General features: G+C 41.6%; 1 protein-coding gene across 3 annotated transcripts in view; it reads right to left on the bottom strand.

Moving 5' to 3' along the window:
- Positions 1-24072, bottom strand: part of KLHL3 (kelch like family member 3) — an 82518-nt gene that overhangs the window by 31363 nt on the left and 27083 nt on the right. For 2 of the 3 annotated variants that reach the window (XM_072990120.2, XM_020782679.3), the window contains exons 3-5: positions 22022-22128; positions 14296-14417; positions 90-252 (exon numbers count right to left, since the gene is read on the bottom strand). In XM_072990120.2, coding sequence (XP_072846221.1) covers positions 90-252; positions 14296-14417; positions 22022-22128 — 392 coding nt within the window. The remainder of the gene's footprint in view (positions 1-89; positions 253-14295; positions 14418-22021; positions 22129-24072) is intronic. The other variant, XM_078385697.1, reaches the window with a different exon arrangement.

Here is a 24072-nt window from a genome sequence, read left to right as displayed (position 1 = left end):
CATTTATTTACTGAAGCATAAACTGTCCTCTAGGCATCAACATTTTAACCTTTTGAAGCAAAAGACCTCTTGGAGGCTGCTGTGATCACCTGCATAAGCATTAGCCTGTTGCAGTAGTTCAGTACAGGTGTGCACATCTGCAAAGGCGCGGATTCCAAGACAGTTGGTGGGATGCAGCTGAGACTGGAGAAAATCACAACAGTTTTGTCGAACATCCATCAACTGCAACAGGCTGGCTGCTGGCAACAAAACCTGAAGGGCAGGGAAGAAAAGGATAACAGAAATTTAGCAAAAACCAAACTGCTTTCTTAGATAAACGATCCATTACTCCTCACCACAGTGTTCTTTAAAGAGAAATACTGGCTGAAATCCTTGTGGTTCAAGCTCTGCTTGCACAAAGCTGGTGATGTCATCAGCTGTAACCTTTTATCTTATTTATTTATCTGTTTCTTTATTAATTTCATTTATATGTCATTCTGCTCCCCCAAAGAGACCCAGGAGGGTGTACAACACCAAAACAATGCATATACCATAAACATACTCAATATAAATGATAAAACACAATAAAACCTAGCAACAACGCAAACATTAACTTAGAAAAATGCATGCCATGCAAGTGGTAGAACAGCAATTTCTAGCCTCCAAAGACCCACTAAAACTTTTGGCTGTTGGGCAAATATAAGATTATATTGTCTTTGCGCTATAAAATTCAGAATTCCTGAAGGGAGTCATACTTTACAGGGACACAGGAAGAGAATTCCAGAGCATAAAGGCAACAACCCAGGAGAATCTTCTACAAACATTTTCAAGTTAGACTGCTTTGTCAGTTGGCACCTTTAAAAGGGCAGTTCCAGATGACCTCTCTTGGCACTGGGTCTTGATATAAGTAGAGGTGGTCCAGTAATAAGAATTATCATTAATTAATAGTTTCCAATCCCCCACACCCACCCAGCACTATCACTTCCAAAGCTTCCAAGGGATCCCATTTGTCATGGTGAAGCCTCTGGGGGGACTCAAGATCAGAGGGAATCTTTCATGTCCAAAAATCTCTGCCAACAGTCTTGGTTTCATGGTGGGACCAGCAGTGGTGATGTTCAGACATTTAAGACCCCTTCTCATCCTGAGGCCCCCAGAGGCTTCTCCAGGATGGAAGGGGTCCTTATGGATCCTCCAGACCAAAAGAGGAATCAGAAGCTTTTAATTAACAATAAAAGCCCACAGCTGATGACAACATCAGCTCTGTATGCATAGATTTCAGCCAGTGAAAAGGCTATTACAGGTTTAGAAATACAGTGGTGCCCTGCATAGCGAGGTTAATCCGTTCCGGATTAACCCTCGCTATGCGGAATCGTCGCTAAACGGGTAGGGAAAACGTATTGAAACGCATTAAACTTAGTTTAATGCGTTCCAATACCTTGCTTACTTACCCGTTCAGCGAGGATTCCCCTTGCCGGCAGCCATTTTCACGCCCTCGCTAAGCGAGGGCAGGGCGTGAAAACGGCTGCCGGCAGCCATTTCCGGGCTTCCGGCGGCCATTTTGGAGCCGCCGAACAGCTGTTCGGCGGCTCCAAAATGGCTGCCGCAATACCCGATCTTCGCAATGCGGGTTTTCCCCATTGCGAAGATCGGGTATGTTTCCGTATAGCGATCCCGAAAAAGGGATCGCTATACGGAAACATCGCTATACCGTGCACTCGCTAAGCGAGGCACCACTGTACCACTAAACAGAAAGCATATATACTCATCCCCAAAGGCAAGAGTAATCATGCAGGCAATAATCATTTTGATACCTCTTTTCCATTTCTTTACTGTCAAGGAAAATTACAGGCCTGAGCAGAATGGAGTGTATTAATGAGAAGCCATAATGATCAGATGTGTTAAAACTGAGTCAGGATGACTCAGCAGTGCTGATGCAACTCAGGGACGATGCAACCAGTAATCTGATTGGTTCTGTATGTGTATATAAGTGTGAATTGTACAGTCAGTTGTATCTTCCTGCTTGAAGATCACTTCTACACGTTATGCTGCCAGAATGCTGTAAATGCTGCTGTAAATACACATTGCTGAAGGAAATGCTGCTGGACTGTGTGTGAGTTATTTCTGGACTGCCTGGACTGCGAATTACTCTGCTAAACAGCTAAGAAGCATGGATAGAGAAAAATCTGATGGAATAGAATAATAGTTCTGATATGTACATCCGAGCAACATGCCTATATCCCTGAATTTCTTAAAGCTTATTACATAGAGTAGGTGGTGTTTCAAAAAAGTAAAAGTAAAAGAGGAGATAAATACAATATGTCATTTCTATTTGTGCATTTTAAACTTACCTAAATAAGAGCTCATAATTTCATTGTTCATAGTATTATTAATTTTACCATGATATATAGCCATCAATTCCCACATACAGTTATATACCATGGCATGGAATAGAGTGTCCTTACAGCATAACCCAAGCCATGTTTTTACTGTCATGTTTTTTGCAAGCCAATCTCTTCCTTAGATTTTATAGTGCAATATAACCTTGCATTTGCCAAATACCATTACGTATCAGCCATACTCACTGAAGTGACATAAAATCATGTAATGGACATGCTGGCTGAGCATTCTGGCAACTGTGGACCAAAAATGTAACTTCCAGAAGCTCAACGGTCATGGAAGTGAGCTATATTTAAGCATGGAGGACACCTGGAGCCCATTTGTTCATCCTAAATATATGGACTGTGGCCTTCAAGGTCAAACATGTCAGTCAATCAAGAAACTTGTATTCCCACAAAAACTCTCTTCATCTGAGCCTTGACGGGGGAAATGGGGCAGCTCCATTGCACTGACAGACCAACTTCACTCTAAATTATTTCCACAAATGACCGCAAACTGCTCTCATATCCAAAGGCTAATATTGCTGAAAGGATCCTATCCAAATGTGACATGCTGATGGCGTCAATGACATTTCGAGTATTTAGGGAAGGCAGACGGAGAAAATGGCTCGGGGTGCACACATTTTATATACTGGCTGAAAAGGACTCCTCTCTCGTTCATGTAATGAAAAAGGAATTTAAAAGGTATGCCTCCTTAGAAACCCACGCAGTATTAATGTCATGTCTTTTGTCACTGAAGCTATTATTTATTTATTTGGAGTCAAGAAAACTGGCAGGCCTTTAAAGCGTGATTTTTAAAAGGACTCACCTCGCCATAACACTGAGCTTAATACAGACAAAAGAACTGTAGTTGTCCACTGACTTAGTTCACTTCACACAAAGAGAGCAGTAAGTAACCTGCTACGTGCCCTGAGGTCTGTTCACTGTACTATTCCAGTAAGAAAAACCCAATCCAGCTGGATTGCACGGGAATATTACAAATCAGTAACTTTTTTAGAGAACACTAACCCCAATAGGCAACATTAAAACCCAGAAATTAATTATGGATTCTCATGCCCCAAATACTTTGATTCCTAGACAAGATTAACTTACACTAGCAAAGGAAAATTAATGACAGCTATTTCTTTTTCAACCAGTATCTAGGAATTGCTTTGTCATTTTAACATTCCTCTAATTTAGAATGATTGAAGTCCAGATTTCCTGATAAAGTTCACATCAGTGGTTAACTGTTTATATACCACTAATTGTCACTCACACTTTTAAGAGTAGAACAGGAAACCTCTGGTTCAAGTCTCACTTCTGCTACAAACAGCCACCATTCTAGACAGCCTGGTTCAGATTTCAAGGCCAAGCCAAGCATTACCCATAAGGGGAGGGCCTGCAGCTCGCTGGCTCTGCTTTTCCTTTGTGTGTTCTAGTTCTCTTGCTTGCTGGCTCATCATAACAGTTTGCCGTGTCATCCAAATCAGATAAACTACAGTAACCACTCAACACAATTTTTATCCAAGTTAGAAACCACAGTTTCAACAAGAACTTGAGCTGCTCTACAGATGAAAACTGCTGTCTCTGAAAAACCATAATTGGTTCTATTCTAATATAATGATGAAATATATCGAAAAGCAAGATTGTTTATGCATGCAAATAAGAAGCACAATGGCAATGTCCAAACCAGGGCTTTTAGCAATATTGTAAAATGCACAATGTGCAACAGCCCAATTCAGCATTCCATAAGGCAATTCAAAATCTAGGCTGCCCCAAACAAAAAAAATTCTAACTTGGACCTCAGACCAGCAGCAAATTTGGCACAGATGTAGCAGACAATCTGCTCTTGCTCTGTACCAAATCTGGGCAAACAGTTTTCAAGTTATGAGTTACATTTTCAAGTTATGACTTACATCTAAGGAAGTATCCAAAAACCCTCACATTAAAACACAGCTGTTAATCTTTAAGGTGTTATAATGTTTTTGTCTTCTTTATTTTTTATTTTTCTTTAGTATTTGCCTGTCATGTTAGGTTGTTCTCTCTTCATGCCCCCCCCCAGCAATATCATGTTTTCCACTGAATTCTGCTCATATCTTGTAAAGTGACAGCTGTGGCTTCTTTTCTTTTCTCATCTTAGATCTTCCTCTTTTTCTATTGCTTCTCCCCACTTTTCACTCCATTGTCCTCAATTCTGCTCACTTCTGTGTTTCTATTATATATGCATGGTAGGATTTAGATTAGGCATCCTTCAGTCTCAAGAGACTATGGTAACATAGGGAGGAAATGGAACAGCGTCTAGTGTAGCTGAGAAGGCCAATTCGAAAGTGACAATCCCTTCCACACTGTTTCCTGTCCAGCTTCCTCATTTTGCTGGTTTTGGGACTGCCTCTTTGCCTCGGCCTGCTGGACAAGGGACTCTTCAAATTGGGAGAGGCCGTGCTGCACTGCCTGCCTTCAGGCTGAACGCTCAGGTGTCAGGGTTTCCCTTCTGTTGAGGTCCATTCCTAAGGCCTTCAGATCCCACTTGCAGATGTCCTTCTATTGCAGCTGTGGTCTCCCCCGGGGCAATTTTCCTGCACTAATTTTCCATGGTAGGACAGGTTCAGTTTAATTATTTTTGATTGAACAAAATTTCACGCTTGACTTGATTGAGCACTCATTTCTCAGCTTTTCTGCCTCACTTGCATTTCCGTAAGGTTTTCCTCCAACACCACATTTCAAAGTAGTTGATTATTGCCTCTGTATTTCTTCAGTGTCTTTCTTTCACATAGTATGGATGATTTTGATCTTGGTTTTCAGTGACATTCTTTGCTAACCCCAACCTCTTCAAAAAAAATTTTGTTTCAAAAAGCAAAGGAACATGATTTGGAAAACATGCACACAACATGTCCGCAGAGATTTTGATCTGACATAGCTTTTCTTCCTCAGTTTGCCTAACTGCAAGAAAGGGTTCAGAAATTGGAACACAGCATTCTAGTCTGCATTCTATGGAACAATATGGCAACATTAGTTTAGCCAATAGGTTAAAGCAAGGGTCCCCAACCCCCAGTCTGTGGCCCGGTACTGGGCCATGGCCTTGGCAGGACCGGGCCACAAAGATACATCTCCCACCCCCCGCATGCATGCCCCCCACCCCTACGAGCACGCCCCACCCATCCACGCATGCACGCACCCCACCCATGTGTGCGCACCCTGCCCACCCCAACCAGTTCACAGTTTTAAAAAGATTCGGGACCACTGGGTTAAAGGACATTCATGTCTCTTCACTTTTATGTGTTGTACCTCCTCACACCTGTGCTTTACCATTTCATTAGGTCCAAAGCAGCCCTTCAAAATATTTTGGCGCAAAGAGACTAGAGTCACATCTGAGCTGTTCTTGCTTCCATCTTCTCCCAATAACCATAGTACAGATGATGTGGTCATTTTCTGGAATGCCCTAGCACTGTGTAATGCTAGATGAGGGATGTTTCTGTTGGAATTTGTGTGTTGTCTATGTATATTTAAACTCCCATTTTAAAATGCCAGAAAATTAAAATTCTTGGAGGGAAACCCCCCTCTGGTTTATGAATGTGTGATATTGTGCTTCTCTAACACAATTCAAAAGGCCAAGAACTCGCCCAGGAGTGCTGCACAATATCATGCCTGCATTGCCAGCCTGAAGAAGGATACCACATTTTACATCGCAAAAGGCAGCCCTACAGAACCAATAGCACCAGTCAAGATGGTCTATAGCAGTGACGGTGAACTTTTTTGGTCCCTAGTGCCCAAACCGAAGAAAACACACACAAAAAAAACACCAGCAGGCGGCAGGGGCAGCAGCGGCAGAAGTGGAAGTGGCGGTGGAAGGGGGAATGAATCCCGACCACGGAGGTGCCTCAAGACCCCACTTCAGATCTGCTCCAGATCCTAACCTGCCGCCTATGGGAACACCAGCACCACGGCTGCAGCTGCCTCCTCAGGTTTGGCTGTGGGGGTGGAGTGGGGGGGAGTAGTGATCCGCCGACTTATGGCTCGCGTGCCCACAGAAGGTCTGCATGCCAGCTGTGGCACACGTGCCATAGGTTTGCCATCGCTGGTCTATAGGATACCCTCTTCTTCTTACTACCATTCCCACTTGTTGAAAAATGGCCCTGACCATTGCTTTGTTTTTTGATGACAGGTGGTTAACTGGTGAAAAAAATGAGTCAACTTCTGGAATTTTTCCTTGTGTGGTGTCATTTTATGAATGGTAGAGAGTGTAAGTAATAAGTAATTTGGTTATAAATCTTTGTGCTATAATCCCATTATTGCTTTTGTTTTTCCCAAGGATTGTCAGTTAAAAAATTGGGGGGGGGGGGGGGGAGGGGAGAAAGAAAAAAGTTTCCAGTATAAATCTTGAGACAACATGTATATCGTCATTCATCACTCAAATAGGTAAGTGCCTTATGAATGAATCCACAGTTTTTTTCAACTGCATGACTCTCTGCTATAAAAGACAAAAGATAGCACTGGGTAATCTGTGACTCAAGAAGTCATCTCCCTTAGAAACTGTATTTAAAAAACACTCAGGCTTTGTACGTAAGAAGAGCCAAATCATACCTCCATCACTATGCAAGAAAATGTCTGTCACCTGTTCAGATTTTTAAAAAAAATCAGCACAAAATGCTTACACTCTAGATCTTACAAATATTTTAGGGACTGGAGAGGCAAAACTGCTTCATTTACAGTAACTATCCTATGGGAAGCCTGTACACAATTACCAAAACTCCAGCGGAAACCTACAAAGAAAAGGGAGTTTGGAGGTAGAGGATGATTGGAAGCAAGACACAGAGGAGTAATCCCCTCCTCCTTTAACCAAGGAAAGGTTTTCACATGTGTGTGAAATGTCTTATTCTACCAGTAGATGAAGCAGTATTTTTAGTTACACTATTGTATTATTCATTTGAACTTTATAAAGGTAAAGGTTCCCCTTGACATTTAGTCCAGTCCTGTCTGACTCTAGGGCACGGTGTTCATCCCCATGTACAAGCCGTAGAGCCAGCGCTTGTCCGTAGACAGTTTCCGTGGTCACATGGCCGGTGCGACTAGACATAGAAAGCCGTTACCTTCCCACCTTGGTGGTACCTATTTATCTACTCGCATTTATATGCTTTCGAACTGCTAGGTTGAACTTTATAAGACCTATTTAATCTCTTATTAGGACCTCAATACTTGGTGGAACGCCTCCTCCCACCTAGATCTACTCGTATCACCCGATTTAGCCAGGAGGGGCAACTGAGGAGCCTGACACCGAGGGAGACCCGGAAAGAAAAAACAAGGCACTGGGCCTTCTCGGCAGTGGCTCCCAGGCTCTGGAACACGCTCCCCCCCCCCCGAGATTTGTCTGGCCCCCTCGCTGGGCATTTTCAAAACCCAACTCAAGACCTGGCTATATAGACAGGCCTTCCCCCCCCCCCGCTCACTACGTAATTCTCTTTCTTTATCTTTATCTATTCTGTTTTTGTATTAATGTTGGAATCTGTTATTTTATATTAACTGTTTTAATTACGTGTTTTGTGAGCTACCCAGAGTAGTCTATGTCTAAATGGGCAGCATATAAGCTCAATAAATAGATAGATAGATAGATAGATAGATAGATAGATAGATAGATAGATAGATAGATAGATAGATAGATAGATAGATAGATAGATAGATAGATAGATAGATAGATAGATAGATAGATAGATAGATAGATAGATAGATAGATAGATAGATAGATAGATAGATAGATAGTAATCAGGCTAAATCAATTAGTTGCATTTGTAATCTAGGGGGATTGCTTATTATCAGTACTACATTTAAGGGCCATTAAGATGCTCTAGCATATTCTAATAGCACAATGCAAGGAGGACAGATATTTTTGAAAGTATTAAGGCAAAGCTTTATCCTGAAGGGAGCTTAATTTTGGTCAGGGAATGTGTGAATGCCTCCTGAGTCCCCCTCCATCAAAACATGGTATGTTGCCGCAGAACTAGACTCTTTATTGAGTTCAACATAAAATTAAAGGGGCCAACAGAGGCCAACCGAACTAGCACCAATAGGTACCAGAGTGTTAACTGCACTCCCAGTCCTTAACAGCCTTGCAACTAACAGTCATTACGGGGAGGCCCAGAGCCCCTTCTCCTCCATGAAGAATGTTGCTTTGTGTGGGCATGCCAAAGAGCCACCGTGGCAATGCCAATTACGTATCATGACATGAAACATTCTCTTGCCTGCCTCCAGTTGCTACTAGGTTACAATTCACCACCTTGGATAAATGGAAACAATCTCACACCCCCGTCTTCTGCATCCAGCTGCCACCAGGAGTGTTCATGCGTCCAGTAACATGATTAACTGAACATGAGATGGAGGGAGCACTTTAGCCTCACTACCCACCAACGTCACTTTGATTACGTGAAAAGTAATGAGTCTGGAAACCAGCTCTTCCTCTACATGTAGAAAACTCTTCTCATGAGTTAGAACACTGGAAAATCTAAGTTGAGAATGACATGGAGACCCTCCATTCATAAATAGTTTTAAATGGAGATTATGCCTTGTTGCTCTGAATTTGTTTTCGTTGTTGATTTTGTGCAGCATTTGTTTGATTCTTTTTAACATTTGTATTCTTACTGTTTTTAGGTTTTAAATATCTGATATATGTTTTTAGGGTTTTTTTTTTTTTACATTTTTCAATGATAATCTGCCTTGGGTCATTTTTAAGGAGAAAGGTGGGGGAAAGTATTTTTCAATTAATCAATCAACAGTCAGTCAGTCAGTCAGTCAGTCAATATGCTCTACTCCAAACTTGTGTGGAGTACTTACCTTCTTGAATATTTAGTTTAGTTAATCCTTTTATAGGAAGCCTGGACTAGGCTAGGATTTTTACACGCTCCAACTCCTAAACTAACAGTTTATAAGGCAGAAATAATATTTGTTATTTGTCTGGACACACACACACACAAAGATGGTGGTCTGACACCCCCATCTCATATCCTTTTATCACAGCACATGGTTTTGCTCTAAAAATCAGACTGTTCAAAATGATCCATGGGAGACAGAAGCCTCTTATGTTTTTTGTCCACTTCTCCCATATTCTTGGACAATTGTACTGAACTGATTTGGGTGTAGTGGTTGGCAATTGTGTGGCATTGTCTTGGGTGCAAGCTATTTGTCACCATAAACTCAGGAGCTGCCTGAGATAATGGTCTGTAAGGTAGCTCATCAAGAAACTTCCACTTTCAAGCAAAGCTTTCTCTAGAGTTGTGCTGCAAAGATATGACTAGAAGTGGGCAACTGTCTCTTTCCTGAGAATGAGTTCGCAACCTTCAGCTGCTGGAGGTTGTAGGTATTAATTTCCAGAAACCCTGAGAAACAGCACAGACTCTCATCTTTGTTAGCTAACACTTTCTGGTACCACACCCAGATGCACTTATGGAACTAAGACATTGGCTATCCACTTTAAATACAATGCTAAAAGTTTGGAGAAGAATGCACTGGCATATACTCTCTGCAGATGGCATCAATACTAATATTTTAACAAATATGTTTGAGAACACTAATTTAATAAATTATTGTGTAATTTATTAAATTAGTAATGTCATAATATATCAGTGTTAACTGTGACAAGTCATTCAATTTTCAAACATTTAACTTGAATGAATGAATTTTTAATCTAACATCACAATCTCTGGTAGAATCTTCAAAATGTCCTGTCCTCAACAGCCCTGCTCAGCTCTTCTAAGATCAATGCTGTGGCTTCATTGAGGGAGTCAGTCCATCTCGTCTTTGCTTTTCCTCTTTTCCTGCTGCCCTCTACCTTTCTCAGCATTATTGTTGTCTGTTCCAGAGAATCTTGCCTTCTCATAATGTTCCCAAAAAGGGGCAGCCTCAATTTCATCACTTTTGCTTCCAGAAATAGTTCAGGTTTGATTTGATCCAGGACACACTTGTTTGTCTTTCTGGCAGTCCAGTAAAGTTATTCTCTAGCACTGTATTTCAAACATATCATTTTTCTTTCCTTACAGTCCAGCTTTCACACTGATACATAGTGATCGGAAACACAAGACTGTGGGCGATCTTGGTCTTCGTCTCCAGTGACACATCCTTACATTTAATGATCTTTACTAGTTCCTCCACTGCTGATCTTCAGGTCTACATACACTTAAACATAAAATAAATACACTTGTCCCACAGATCCTAACACAATCTCTCTCAGCTGTAATTCCTTAAAGTTTACTCCAACCCAAACTGTCTTTGTCATTCCAACTCACACCTCAAATGTAGAACATTCCCCTTCTTATTCTCCCAGTCTTCATCCACATGCAAAATTGTGCTCTCGGCCAGACACCGAGTACGTATTAAAAAAAAAAACAACAACTCTTTAAAGCAATTTTTCAAGTCTGGCCAGAGACCTTTCCATGCACTGTTATTTCCCAGCTTCCCATGAAAACAAGACTCTAGTTTTGGTTTTCCCCATCAGCCCATCCTCCAACACAAACACTTTCTCCTGTTGCTCTGTACAGGACACTGACAAATTCTACACAGCTTAAGGTCCTTTGTAGTGATTCCTGTTCAGAAAATATGCCATTTTGTACATGAATTGCAATAATCATATTTCACTTCGAATTTCTTACACAGAGACACAGACACAAGCAAGCAAAACAGACAAACAAAAATAACCATGAAACTTCGAAGAAATCAGGTGGAATTTCCTATGAGATTGCACAGAGGGAGGAAATCACACAGAGACGTATCTCTGCAGGGAGAAAGGAGAGCTATTTTTTTCCTCTCAATTTCTCACCAAGAGTGAGAGGCTGCAAGATTCACATCCCTACTCTTTGACAGTCATTCTACACTTTTCTTTCTACACACACCCACACACACCCGGAACTACTTGTTCTTATCTGTCTCTTATTTTAAGAAAGACGTAAGTGGCTTCTGACTTTCGAATGCTTCTTACTTAATGGTGACCCTATGATTTAATGACCTCCAAACGTGTTATCATTAACAACCCTGCCCACCTCAATTCAAGGACATGGCTTTCTTGACTGAGGCAACCCACCTCACATTAGGACTTCCACTTTTCCCAGCATGATGATCTTTTCTAGTGAGTCTTATCTTCTTGTGCTATGTCCAAAGTACGTAGCTTTTGTATTATCCAAATATACTGTACAAAGATTTAACTACACTATATTACAAGTTATAAAACATCACACACACCTCTAATGAGCAGTTCTTATTCAAAGTTGCTCCAAAATATACAAAATATGCATATGTCCCTGACTAACCACAAATTGTGCCCTGAAACACTCAGCACTGAGGTAAAATCTTCCAGAAGGGACTGAGCTCAGGCATGATTTAAACCATTTTTGTTGTCTGAGGCAGAAGATAACATATATCCTCTCTCCCTACATCAACACTGACAATAAGACAGGGTCATTCACTACATGCAAGGCAGCTTTCATAGAGGGTACAGGACAGGTCCTTTGGAACACACAACTCTGCCCTTCAACAGAAGAGAATACGTAGCAGAAGGACCAGGCTGGGAGGGGTTGCTGCCAGTGCTGCCACCTAGCTTTGGTGATCTGAAGCAGTTGCCTTCCTCTGCCTAGGAGCAGAGTCCCCACTGCTAGGAGCACTCCAATATTTTTTTTCTTCTTCTCCTTCAAACTAAGCTCTGGTCATGCAGATTACAGGGACCATAGCAAATACCTAGAACTTGTCCTGCAAACGGGTAAGGAAATATAAGCCTTATCCCAAGCCCCTCTAATTTAATATGTCTCAACAGCTCAGGAAGAAGCGGAATCCATTTCCCATAAGAAAATATTTTACTATATTTTTCCATGGACATGATCCCCCAATGTATACGACGACCCCCTAATTTTGTCCCTTGCTGGAGGTGGAGGAGCAGTCAATGGGCAGCCGCAAGGGGTGGCTCCACCTCCGTCTCCTGCAGCCTCCCCTCCACCACTTGATCACATCCCCGCCTTGTCCCCTGCCCAAAGGGAACCCACAAGTGGCGCTGGAGGAGGCAATCTGATGGCGGAGGCAGCAGCAGCAGCAGGACGTGGAGACAGAGGCAAGGGAGCAGCCACGCTCAACCGCCTCTCGCGACTGCTGCCTCTGCCGTCCAATCGCTGCCTCCTCCTGGCAGAGCTCACCTCCATCTCACATCGCCACCTTGTCCCCTGCCCAAAGGGAGCCTTGCTTTGACTTCACTCTTATTTTCCACTCTCTATTTGCATACTGTCAGAGAAGCACTCCACTGAAGTCTATAAAGAGTGTTGCAACATGTGGCTTAGGCAGTCACCTGATCTTTCTCTGACAGCCCCGATGCCATTGAGTTATCTGCTCTGATGTCACAGAGTGCCTTGGAAGTTGTGGGTTACATTGCCTAAAAATTTAATATCATAGAGGAACTGGGCACTAAGGACTTGGTGATCAAGTACCAATGTGGACATTAGCTATTACCTACATCGTTGTATTTCCAATTATATCTAATGAAGAAAACTGTTGAGTGATCTGGGGGCCTTTCAATGAACAAACACCTACTGCATATCTCACTTTTAGTCATTCAGCATCATTAAATGACTCAAGCTCTGATTTATTTGAAGTTCAACTGCACCTGCTCAATTCAGTTTTGCAAATGATGTCTTTAAAGCAGAGGTTGTCAACCCCCGGTCCGCGGCCCGGTGCCGGTGCGTGGCCTGAGCCAGACCGGACCTCAAAGACAGACCTCCCACTGCCCCCGCATGCACGCCCCTCCCCACAGCTGCTTTGTACATGCACACATGTGCCAGCGCCAGCGGGAGCGCTCCCCCACCCCTTCATGCATGCACCCAAGCACCCACACAAAAGGGGTGGGTGGGCATGCAGGCACTCCTGCGCATGCACAAAAGGGTGGGGAAGTGCTCATGTTGGCCATCCCCCACCACTTTGCGCATGCGCCTGAGAGAGCGAGTGCACCTGTGTGCGCCCGTGCAAGTGCAGGGGGGTGCCCTGCCTCCCTCAGAGGCTCAGCCGGTCTGTGGTCCCAAAAAGGTTGGGGACCGCTGCTTTAAAGTATTACAGAGGAAAAATACAGCAACACTAGGAATTCATTTCTGCCAAGAAATAATTGCTTCCAAAAAATACTTGCCCATTGCAGGTAGCATTTAAGAAAGCTACAGAAGAAATCAGACAGATAAGAGGGGAGGTGTAGGAAAAAGAGAAGGTGTAGCAGAATCATTTAAAGTGAGAATAATCAGTAGAGGGCTCAAAACTATAGTTGCTACTGCCTAGTTCAGAGCCACCTCTGCCTCTCCTAGGAGTCAGTGATTCATACAAAGAGTTAACCAGGGCAAGGAATTGTATGACACTATCTTCTATAGCTCTTACAATCTCCAAACTATTTCCAGAACTGTAGCATCATTCCATCTAGCCCTGTATTGGCTCTCCAAGTTAGCAGCAACTCCCCAGGGTTTCAGACACTGGTCTTTATCATCCCTTGACGCTTTCAGCTGGAGATGCTAGAGACTAGATGCGTGAAAAGTATGCACTTTGAGCAGTAATGGTTAGACTTGGGACTTCCAAGCCCACTTTAGAACCCTGAAAATCAGATGCTAAATCACATGGAAACCCTATATAGAAAAGGCTACCTGCAGCAAATATTCACACTTCAGATATACACACTTCCAACAAAGTCAACATGATCAACAGATGGCACATCCAGTTAAAGGAGTTCCTGGGTGGTAGCTGGGAGTAGCAAATTAGCTGGGAGTAAGCCCCATTGAACTCAATGAGACATGCACAGAATCTCATTGTGAATTGTTAAAAGAATTCATAAAATGCCTTCCAAAATAAGATGTTTCCCAAGTCCATATTAAAAACCAACAAAGGAGTCTTGATGAAGCTCTCCAGAAAGGAGGCCACCGCCAAAAAGCTCCTTTTAAGTTTTTCTTACCTGTACATTCTCTTCTGTGACTTCAATTTCAGCTGTGTAGATGTAATCAATCAGCTTACTTAATGTTAGCCCATCCACATCTTTGATCTCAATCTTCTTTGCTTTGCTTTCACTCATATCTCCTGAAAAATCAATTTTACATATGTATTATTTTAAATGTATTTACTGTTTATATAACTACCACTTGGTTCCGCCAAATGTTCCTACTCAGCACACAAAAACCGAGCCATCAGCATACTTTACAAAGCAACTCTGTCTCTCCTGATCTACAAAATACTTCACATTTGTCAGTGCAAACATGTGAGACTATTTTCAAATAAATGTTCTGGAAAAGAAATATTGCAACTTAATGTAATACATTCTTTCTATACATTCAAAGGAGGAAATCCTTACAGTGGCTGCCCCTCTCACCCACTTTGATAATCAGGCTATTCTTTAACTAATCAAGAGGGCTCCAAGCGGGGGAGGGGGCATCCCAGAAATTCCATTCTCAAAGCTATAGGAATATAGCAAAAGACCATGTACTAACAAAAAGAAAACAGATTAAGAACAGAACCAAAACAGTTTAAATGGTGGTCTGGTGGGGATTTGCAACACAATTACACATTTCATAAAAGGTAACAGTGAATCATTGCAGGTTTCAGGGGTGACACTCCTCTTAGAAAACATTTAAAATTTCAATATGCACACAAGATTCTTTCCTTAGTCTCAGGAGAAAACAGTACCACTTGTCTCTTTGAAATACTAAAAGGTAATGCTCGCTTTTTCCAACCTGAAGGAATGCCATAATCGTAGAAATGAATATTAACATAGCCAAGCTCCTCTTCCTACAACTGAAAGCTGTGTGGGTCTTCTCAACCCATTTGGCGGCCAAGATGTGTGGGCAATACAGCCGTCCCATAGCAAGTCATCCATGGGAGCCTGATTCTGCTAGGGTCATACTGTGCTGGAATAAGCAAGTCCACTGACAAACTGCCCTTATAGGGCTGCTTGGCCTCATCCAAGGAGAACAGGAGAGCAAAGGAAGGTTGGAAAGGGAGGGAAAGAGATATATATATATCTTTTTTATTGTAAGTCTAGATAATGCTTCCCAACCTTGGGTCCCCAGAGGTTCTTGGACTAAAACTCCCAGAAATCCTGTCCTGCACATATGAAGGCTTCTGGGAGTTTTATCCAAGAAAATCTGGGGACCCACGGTTGGGAATGATTGGTCTAGAACAAAAATGGCAAAGTTTGGTCAATGCAATGCACAGACAGAGCTAAACTGGAATTCTTGGCTTGAAATCCCGCACTAGAGAATGCCTGGAGCCCTCCTAAACAGTTGAAGAATAACCTATCAAATTGAGGGGAAGGGAAAATTCACCATACGGCTAGCCTCTTCCACAGTAGACGTGAAGGCCTCTCTGCTGTAGGGGTGGAAGAACTACTAAGTACAGCTCAGAGAACTGAACAGACAATATTCCACACCATCTTTTGGCCCTTTCTTACTCATTCACTTCCACAGAGAATGAGTAAGACAGAAAAGCTCTTGGTTCTCTTTTCTATCTTCTTAAAAGGAATACATGTAAAGAGATGGCTATTACCATACCTTTGACAAAAACCTCACTAGAAAAACAAAGGAACCAATAACTACACTTTTCTTAAGATCCAGCGCATGCATTTTGTGGGGGTCACTGTTTCACTGAAAGTTCCTCCCTTCCTGTGCTTGACTATATATTGTTAGCACAAGAAGCATATGTAAGGCCAAAGTATGCATGTGCACTCGAAACTGTGTAGAATTTCTCTTGTGTACCAGTATGTAATTTCTGACTGGCTTTTACATGCCACACAGAGTGAGGGGAGAGACAGTAGAATGACTGAAACTGCGAAGTTGAAGAGCAATCTTCTACTGATGAGCGGAGATGCTGATAAACTGTTCACTATTCCTAGTTCAGAATCATTCATCTCCAAGCTGTATAATGCTTACTCAAATATAAAATGATTATTATGGCCCTGAAAGTTTTTCTCTAATTAAGACTTTAATTTCATCTGAGGAGGAAATCAATCATCTTCCATTTCATCTGCTCGCGTACAAATAGCTTCCTATTATCTTTCCCATCCACTTATCTTACTTATTGCTACTACTGCTGGTCGGGAAGCGGAAAGGTACATTTCTGTACACTCTCCTCCCACTCCTTCCCTCATCCTTGGCCATTCCTGGCATGTCACTAATTCTGCAGCAGTCAGCCAACTGCAGAGGAGGAGAGACATCCCCTTCCCTCCTTCCTGCCACTGCTTCTAAAATAGTAGCAGGCAAAGCTGACAGGTGGAAAGGAGACAGAAATGGTTTGGAGTCCACTGCATCTACAGTTACGTTCCATAGGCTCAGTCTCTAGAACTATGGGATTTGTCGTTTTGGAACAGCACTTAGAAATTCCTCCTCAGGAGCTGCACTACCAAATTTCTATGCATCTTTCCAAACTACAAATCCCAGGATTCCATAGGGTGCTGCTACGCAAGTTAAACTGCTGGGGTCAAACTGCTATAGCTGTGCACTGTAGATACACTCTCGTGCAGGTGTAAAAGGGGGGAATGAGGCTTGGAAAAGGATGGGACCCTGTCACTCTCTTGACAATGTAGTCAGAGGTTTAATCAGGGCCAATTATGGTTCATAACTGAAATCTGGATAAACCAAAAACTGTTGAGAGAAAGCCTCGGATTTCCTAGACCAAATTATGAGCTTAACTAGGGGTGGCCGGCTGGCTGCTGAGAACAACACATTGCTATCAAGCATTTTATAGGAAATTGAGCTTTATATGGTTTATTTTGAAGAAACACACTCCACCACTTCACGCTTACATACAGCAGTCAATCCTACAAATTCAGCAGGTTTCCTGTAGCTACTTTAATTTCTGTTCTCTAAAACAAGTCACTTTCCACTGTATTTACCAATGGAAGGTCCCCTTTCCTCTAAACCACTGGAAGAGATGTCCTTTGACTTCCGAGCCTTTAAAAATTACATTATCTATATATTTTCCAAACTATCATCTAGGATCAAAAAAGAGTTGAATCTTGTGTCATGTACTAAGAATTGGTGCAAGCAATTACTGTATTCTCTTGATCTGATACCATACTTACATGTGTCATGCTTATATTTGGGCACAATACAATGTCCCATTAATCAGACCCACCATTATTGGAATTGCTTATATGGCACGTCAGTGTGCCATATAAACAAAATGTGGTACAAAATGCGGTGGATAGACTTCTTACGGGATGAAAAGATACCAACATATTTCCCCCACGCTGGCCGCCTTGCATTGGTTGCCCATTCGTTTCTGCATTGATTTCAAAGTTCTTACGATGACATATAAAGCCCTAAATGGTTTAGGACCTCGGTATCTGGCAGAGCGCCTTCTCCCACCCAGTTCTGTCAGAGTCACTCATTCCAGCCAGTCTGGGCGGATGAGGGGCCTAAAGCTGAGAGAGGTCCAGAAGGAGGGAACGAGGAACAGGGCCTTCTCAGCAGTGGCCCCTCGCCTTGCCAGTGGAGATCTGCCTGGCTCCCTCTCTGGGTGTTTTCAGGAATAAACATAAAACCTGGCTATTTGGGTGGGCTTTCCCTCCTGCCATAGCTTAATTTCTTATACTTCGCCATCTTGGACCTATAATATATGTTTTGGTTTTATTGTTTTTAAATTTATAAACCGCCCAGAATATACCTTGGGTCTAGATGGGTGGGATAAAAATATAATATAATATAATATAATATAATATAATATAATATAATATAATATAATATAATATAATATAATATAATACATGATTTAATTAATTAATTAATTAATTAATTAATTAATTAATTAATATCAAGCGCATGGAGCACTTCAATAAGAATGAGATTTTTGGATTTCTAGGACTCCAGTTCCCACAATTTGCTCAGGACCTACCCCTCTGGAGAAGTCTCGAAGTGACAGAGCAGAAACTAGAAGGTAAAGAGATGTATCCCTACCCCTATTATCTGCTCACTGTATGTGTTTCATCTTTGAAGAAGATGCCTCTGTGCTTCGTGGAGTTCCAGTGTTTCCTTGGAGTCACTCCAATGCTCCATGGGAAGTATAGTCCCACCATCCATTACATTCTATAGAGACAGCCTCTCACAGGACTGCATTTCCCATGTAGTACTGGGGTGACTCCCAGGAAATTTGAATAATAACAGTTTTCATGAAGCATATATTGAAAATATTTGCACATTTGGAGATGTTCAAAGATGTGTACATTTTTTAATCAATAAACCAGTGATATCCCTGAAATCATGTTGGTTAGTTTGTCATGTGAGGGGAGTGTTCAGTGATTTATTGTGTCCATATACCTATTCAGGTTGTTTTTCCCCACTCAATTTTCTCTCCATTTTGCACTGACAATACATACAAAGGTACAACAGAGAAACTGCTAAAATGGTCTGTTGGTGATTTACATGTGCACAAGTTACACTGCATAATTCACCACAGCAAATAGCCACTAATAATGTTGTTTATTTGATTGTGCAGTTTTTATTGTTATTTTATGATATTTTATGATTTTGTAAGCCGCCTCGAGTAGACGCTGTCTAGGGGGGCAGGGTATAAATCGAATAAATAAATTACATATATATATAAAATTGATAAGGCACTGGTAACATTATGAGTTATGTACCCATTTGCACAACAGACATGTGCCTAAAAATGCGACCAGTGCCTGGTTAGTAATCATATAACCCCGCATTACAACAGCTCCACTGGTTGCTGATCCATTTCCAAGCACAATTCAAAGTGTTGGTTTTCACCTATCCAGTCCTAAACCGCTTGGGTCCAAGCTATCTCAAGGACTGAATCTCCCTTTATGAACCAGCCTGGGCATTATGATCACAAGGGAAGTCCTTTCTCTTGGTCCCACCACCTTCACAGGTGCTTTTGGTGGGGACACAAGAGAGGGCCCCCTCTTTGCTGTCCTTCTGCAAGCAGGCAAAGACCTTTCTTTTGAAGCAGGTTTTCCTTTTGTTATTGGCTAAGAATATTTATAACATGATTTTTTTTTTGCTTAACTAACAAAATTACAAAATGCTTACTTAAAACATTGTGCATGTTATTTGGGAAATCAATGAGAAATCGCATGTTCAGAGAGAACAGGGGAAATCACCCGTTTCCATAAACAGAAACCATCATGAATTCATTGGTTTCTGGTTATAGAAGCAAGTGGTTTGTCCTATTCTCACTGAAAATGCCAGCAGTTACACTGATTTTCCGAACAATACTTACATGGTAAGATGGTTCTCTGTATCTATCCAGAAGAGTCTAAAAAACTAGAAAACTGACTTATCAAGAGAATGCTGTAGCACTAAAGTCTAGCCCAGTGTGGTGCGATTACATAACTGTGAAATAAATACAATTTTGGAATAAGAGGGCTTTGACCTGTAGCAGAAAAGCTGAAATTGGCCCTTTTACTCAGTGGGAAATGGTTTGATCTTTATCACTGCTCAAGCTGTCACAGAGAAAAGCAGCTTGAGGGTGGGAGTCTGAGCTCACACAGTAGTTTTTTTCTGTATTTTTTTGGATGATTTTTCTGTGTTTAAGTGCTACGGAGAAAGAGATTATATCAGGCCAGGCATTCTGAATGATTATATCAGGCAAGGCTATTTTGTGCATTTGAAGCATTCATTAAAAAAAAAAGCCAACTAGCTCTGCTCTGGATCGGTGGTGCTTACAGCTCTAATTCTAGGTTTCATGGAGTTGTGTAACTTTCCCTGGCAGTATATTATACTGTGAACCTGAAGGCCTGAAGTCAGCAACTCAACTGACAGAGAACTGGGTCCACAAGCCAATCAAGAAGGGAGGTGCCACGGCTTTCCACATTCTCAGTTCCATGGATGAAGCAGAGTTCTTAGAAAGGAACACGGGAAGCAGCCTTGTACGAAGCCAAACTATTTATCTGCCTAGCCCAGTATTTCTGCCCTAACTGATAACAATTTTTGGGGTTTTTTTCAGGAAGAGATGCTTCTTTGCCAACATCTGCTGCCTGATCCCTTCAAACTAGGGATGCCAGGGAATGGCATCTGGCTCCATGGAAACTATGTTCTCTATCAATGAATGATACACCTTCCCTTCCCCATAATCTGTGCTGTCCAAATTTATGCCAGCCGACTTAACAAGCATTATGTAGGAAAAGGAGAGAGGAAGAGCTGGGGCAATCCCTGAGCATCTCTTAATACTTATCGTTAAGCCAAAAGCAGTGGGGAAGTTATTTGGCTGAACAGCAACCATGAAGAGGCCTTTCCCCTGCCCTCTTTTTTTCACCTTAGTACAGGATGTCCTGGTGAAATCATCACTGCTGTATCTTAATTTAAAAGTGGGGGGGGGGGCAGTTGGTTCCCTCCACCAACAGGAACAAGATGGTAGCTTTCATGTCCAGAAACAATGCAGAGATGAACACATTTAGTACCTGCATTTGGTCTCAATCTACAGCATATTTCATCTTCGGGCAGAATATGCTTAATGCAGGCATTAAAATTCAGGCATTAAAATTCAGGCATTAAAATGCACTTTAAACTAACACAGTCTTGTGTCTGACAGTTGCTTCACACAAGACAAGTATCCTATATGGGTGTTATTTTCCTATCTTCTTTTAAACTGCATACACCCCACATGTACCTTGTTACACGTCGATATACATATATTTTGCCACTTCTTACTTGTCTTAAGTACAGCTGTAGTTGTATAGACACTGATGACAGTAATAATCATTGTGGCAGGAGAGGAGTCACCCTTTGCTATAAAAGCAAACTATATCACTTTTAGAGTATATGATGCATCTAAACATAAGCTGAATTTCAGAGCAGTGATCTGCTGAACAGTCTATCCAAAAGCTCTACTATGCAACGTGCAGTTCCTTCTGTTCTTAGTAGAGATCTTAAGAACGAGTTTACATATTAGAACCACCACATAAGAGAGGGTGCTGCAAGGTGAAGCAAAATAAGGGCAAATCAGGATAAAACGCTAGGGTTTCATTGCTATTCTGAGTTTGCAGAGACCTGTCGCTGATGAGTTACCTTGATGATCAAATCACTGAGCAAGTCTGGCCTGAAAGCTTTTTATACATGGCAGGGAATATCATATGGCCTTCTTCTAGCCTATTGCCACCCCAAATCTTTCTTCCTAGATTCGCTGTCATTTTGGTCCTTGGCCAAAAGGCCCAAATGACAGTAAAACACAGGCTAACTACTATTTTTCATCCCCATATCTCAGTATTAGGATCCTATACAAATACTAGTCTTGAACAACAGCAGCCTTAACACAGAAAACAGCTCTAGGTTTCCATTATAAAAAACTTTACAGCAGAAATGACCATTTCTTGGCTGCAATCCCAATCAGTACTAGCCAACATAGTTACAGGTGCGGGAATTATAATCCACTAACATCTGAGAGGGCCTTATGCCCCCTATTCTTACTATATAATTTTTAATACAGCATGTGTAACGTGAGGAGAATAAAACCCAGCTTACAACTCTCCTAGCCATGAGACGCTACCTAGAAATGCCTATGAATATCTGCTTATACAGTCCACTTATAAAACCCATTGTTTCTTCATCCTCCTTCATTTAAAGGAACACTTTTAAATAAAGACTCATGTCACACTAGTACATCATTTGGAAACACATTATTTGACACATACACCAGGCATTAACTGTGATTTGCTTGGGGAACAACATTACCTGTAAACATGGCAAAAAAATATGGACTGCAGGCTGCTAGGACAACACGATGGGCTTCTATTTCGACATCTTCTGCCACAATCACCACATCACAGAGAAGCCGCTTACTGTGAACACACCAAATATCATGGTATCAGCAAATGTTCCCATATAGCATTCTTTCTACATGAACTCTGCAACAATGTTTCCTCCAACAAATCTTTCACTACACAGAATTATCAAAAATACAAAAGACGGGCGAGGGGCAAATGACTGTTGTAGCTTCCATGTGATATTATACCTCAGCTTTTGAAGTACTGTTCTGGCCTATGCCACCCTCTCAGAACATGAGGAACAGAAATACAACCGGATGTTTGAAAGGCCATCTCTATAACAGCCTTACCAGATTTTAAGATTTACAGGGAGGCCTTACTCTTTATTTAAAATTATTTAAACTAGTCTAGTGGGTTCTCGAAGGCTTTCACGGTAGAGTCATGGCAGAGATAAAACAAAACAAAACAGAATAAAATAAAATAAAAAGCAGGCTACTCTTAGGAAGAATGGGCTGAGACAAAGAGAAGGTCTAATTTTTCACTATCCACTACTGAAAGAATAGCTCAGATTAAAAGGTAAATGTAGTCTTCTACTTTTTGTATTACTGTAATATCACAATCTACTACAATGTGGGTAGGTAACCCAAACGTATTCTATAGTCACTACAATCATATTGATCTTTCTAGTGGACAAAAGCTCTTTATACTGCCAGGCTCCTTCAGTCTTTCCATCCATTCAACTGTAGCTTTCCACAAATCATTTCAGTAACTCTAACAATTCCTTCATTTAAAAAAAAAAAATCCCCACACCTATCTCATAGCCTGAGGCACCAAGATCTATGCTACATTTCAATGTGAAAACATGCAGTACCTCATTAATCCTTATAAAAGCTAGGGGAGTACAATATGTTTCAATTAATAAGACCCATTTTCTCCCTCACATGAATGATATTAACATGAACTAACCCGGGGAGATGAAACAACTTTAAGCAGTCTGCCAAGTAAATCGCATTTAAACATTAATGGTAATCCTACTGCACTCAGTACAGCAACATTGCCGCTCCCAGATTCTACTACATATGGAGAATAAGGTTTAGAGGGAAGAAAAAGGATAGAAATCAATTGAAACACCTGAAGGGCTCCAAAACTGATGGAGATCCAGTGCTATACTTCAGTATGCAGTGTCAATGGAACTGGGATTCCACTCTCCTCTCCCATGTCTGCAGACCTTAGTGGTACCAGGAAAAAAAAAACTCCTCCAGAGATTTTCCCAGCAACCCTGATCAGAATTTTAGGGTACACAGGGGACTGCTGTTGATTCCACTAGTCAGTTCACTTTAGTGTGACAAACATCACCCGTCACTGTCACAGATGAATCATTCTGTCATGACAGAAAACTCCATTTTAAGGATGCATTCTTGGGAGAATTATTTCAAAACACGGTCAAATTTAAGATGTGGAGATATTTTTAAAAGGCAGCCTGGCAAGACATACACACACACACATGCCATTTCAATGAATACTGAACGAACAATTTGTATCGACAGCTTCTACAAAAGGCATTTCCTCTGCCATTATGTGTAGGTGTCTTAATGCCAGAAATGTTCCATTACTAGATTTTTAAACAAATAGAAATGGCAGGATAGAGCTTTCTTTTCTTTTCTTCCTCCCTCGTCTTTTGTATCATACATGCTGTTCACAGCAATCGGTGGCCCACCAGCATCCATATCAATTTTGTTCTGAGTCTCCTTCCTCTACAAGCCCTTCTCCTCTGCATTAAAAAAATCAAACCTAAGGCAGGCAAGCTAACCTTAAGACTCTTGGACGGTCCCCAGAGGGAAGCTAGGAATTAAGACATTTGGATAGTGATGCTGGAAGCAATCTTTTCATGTGGGGTGGGGGGAGAGATGCCTCCTCTGATTACCCACCTACCCAATCCTATCCTGCTTTGCCCACCAGGCAGCTATGGAAGGGGAAATGAAGAGGCTGAATGGGCACCAACACAACAGGCTTTGCTGC

Source organism: Pogona vitticeps, chromosome 2 (assembly GCF_051106095.1).
Source record: "Pogona vitticeps strain Pit_001003342236 chromosome 2, PviZW2.1, whole genome shotgun sequence".
NCBI classification, from domain to species: domain Eukaryota; kingdom Metazoa; phylum Chordata; class Lepidosauria; order Squamata; family Agamidae; genus Pogona; species Pogona vitticeps.
Note: the sequence above shows the minus strand (reverse complement) of the source record. Positions and strands in the feature narration are given on the sequence as shown.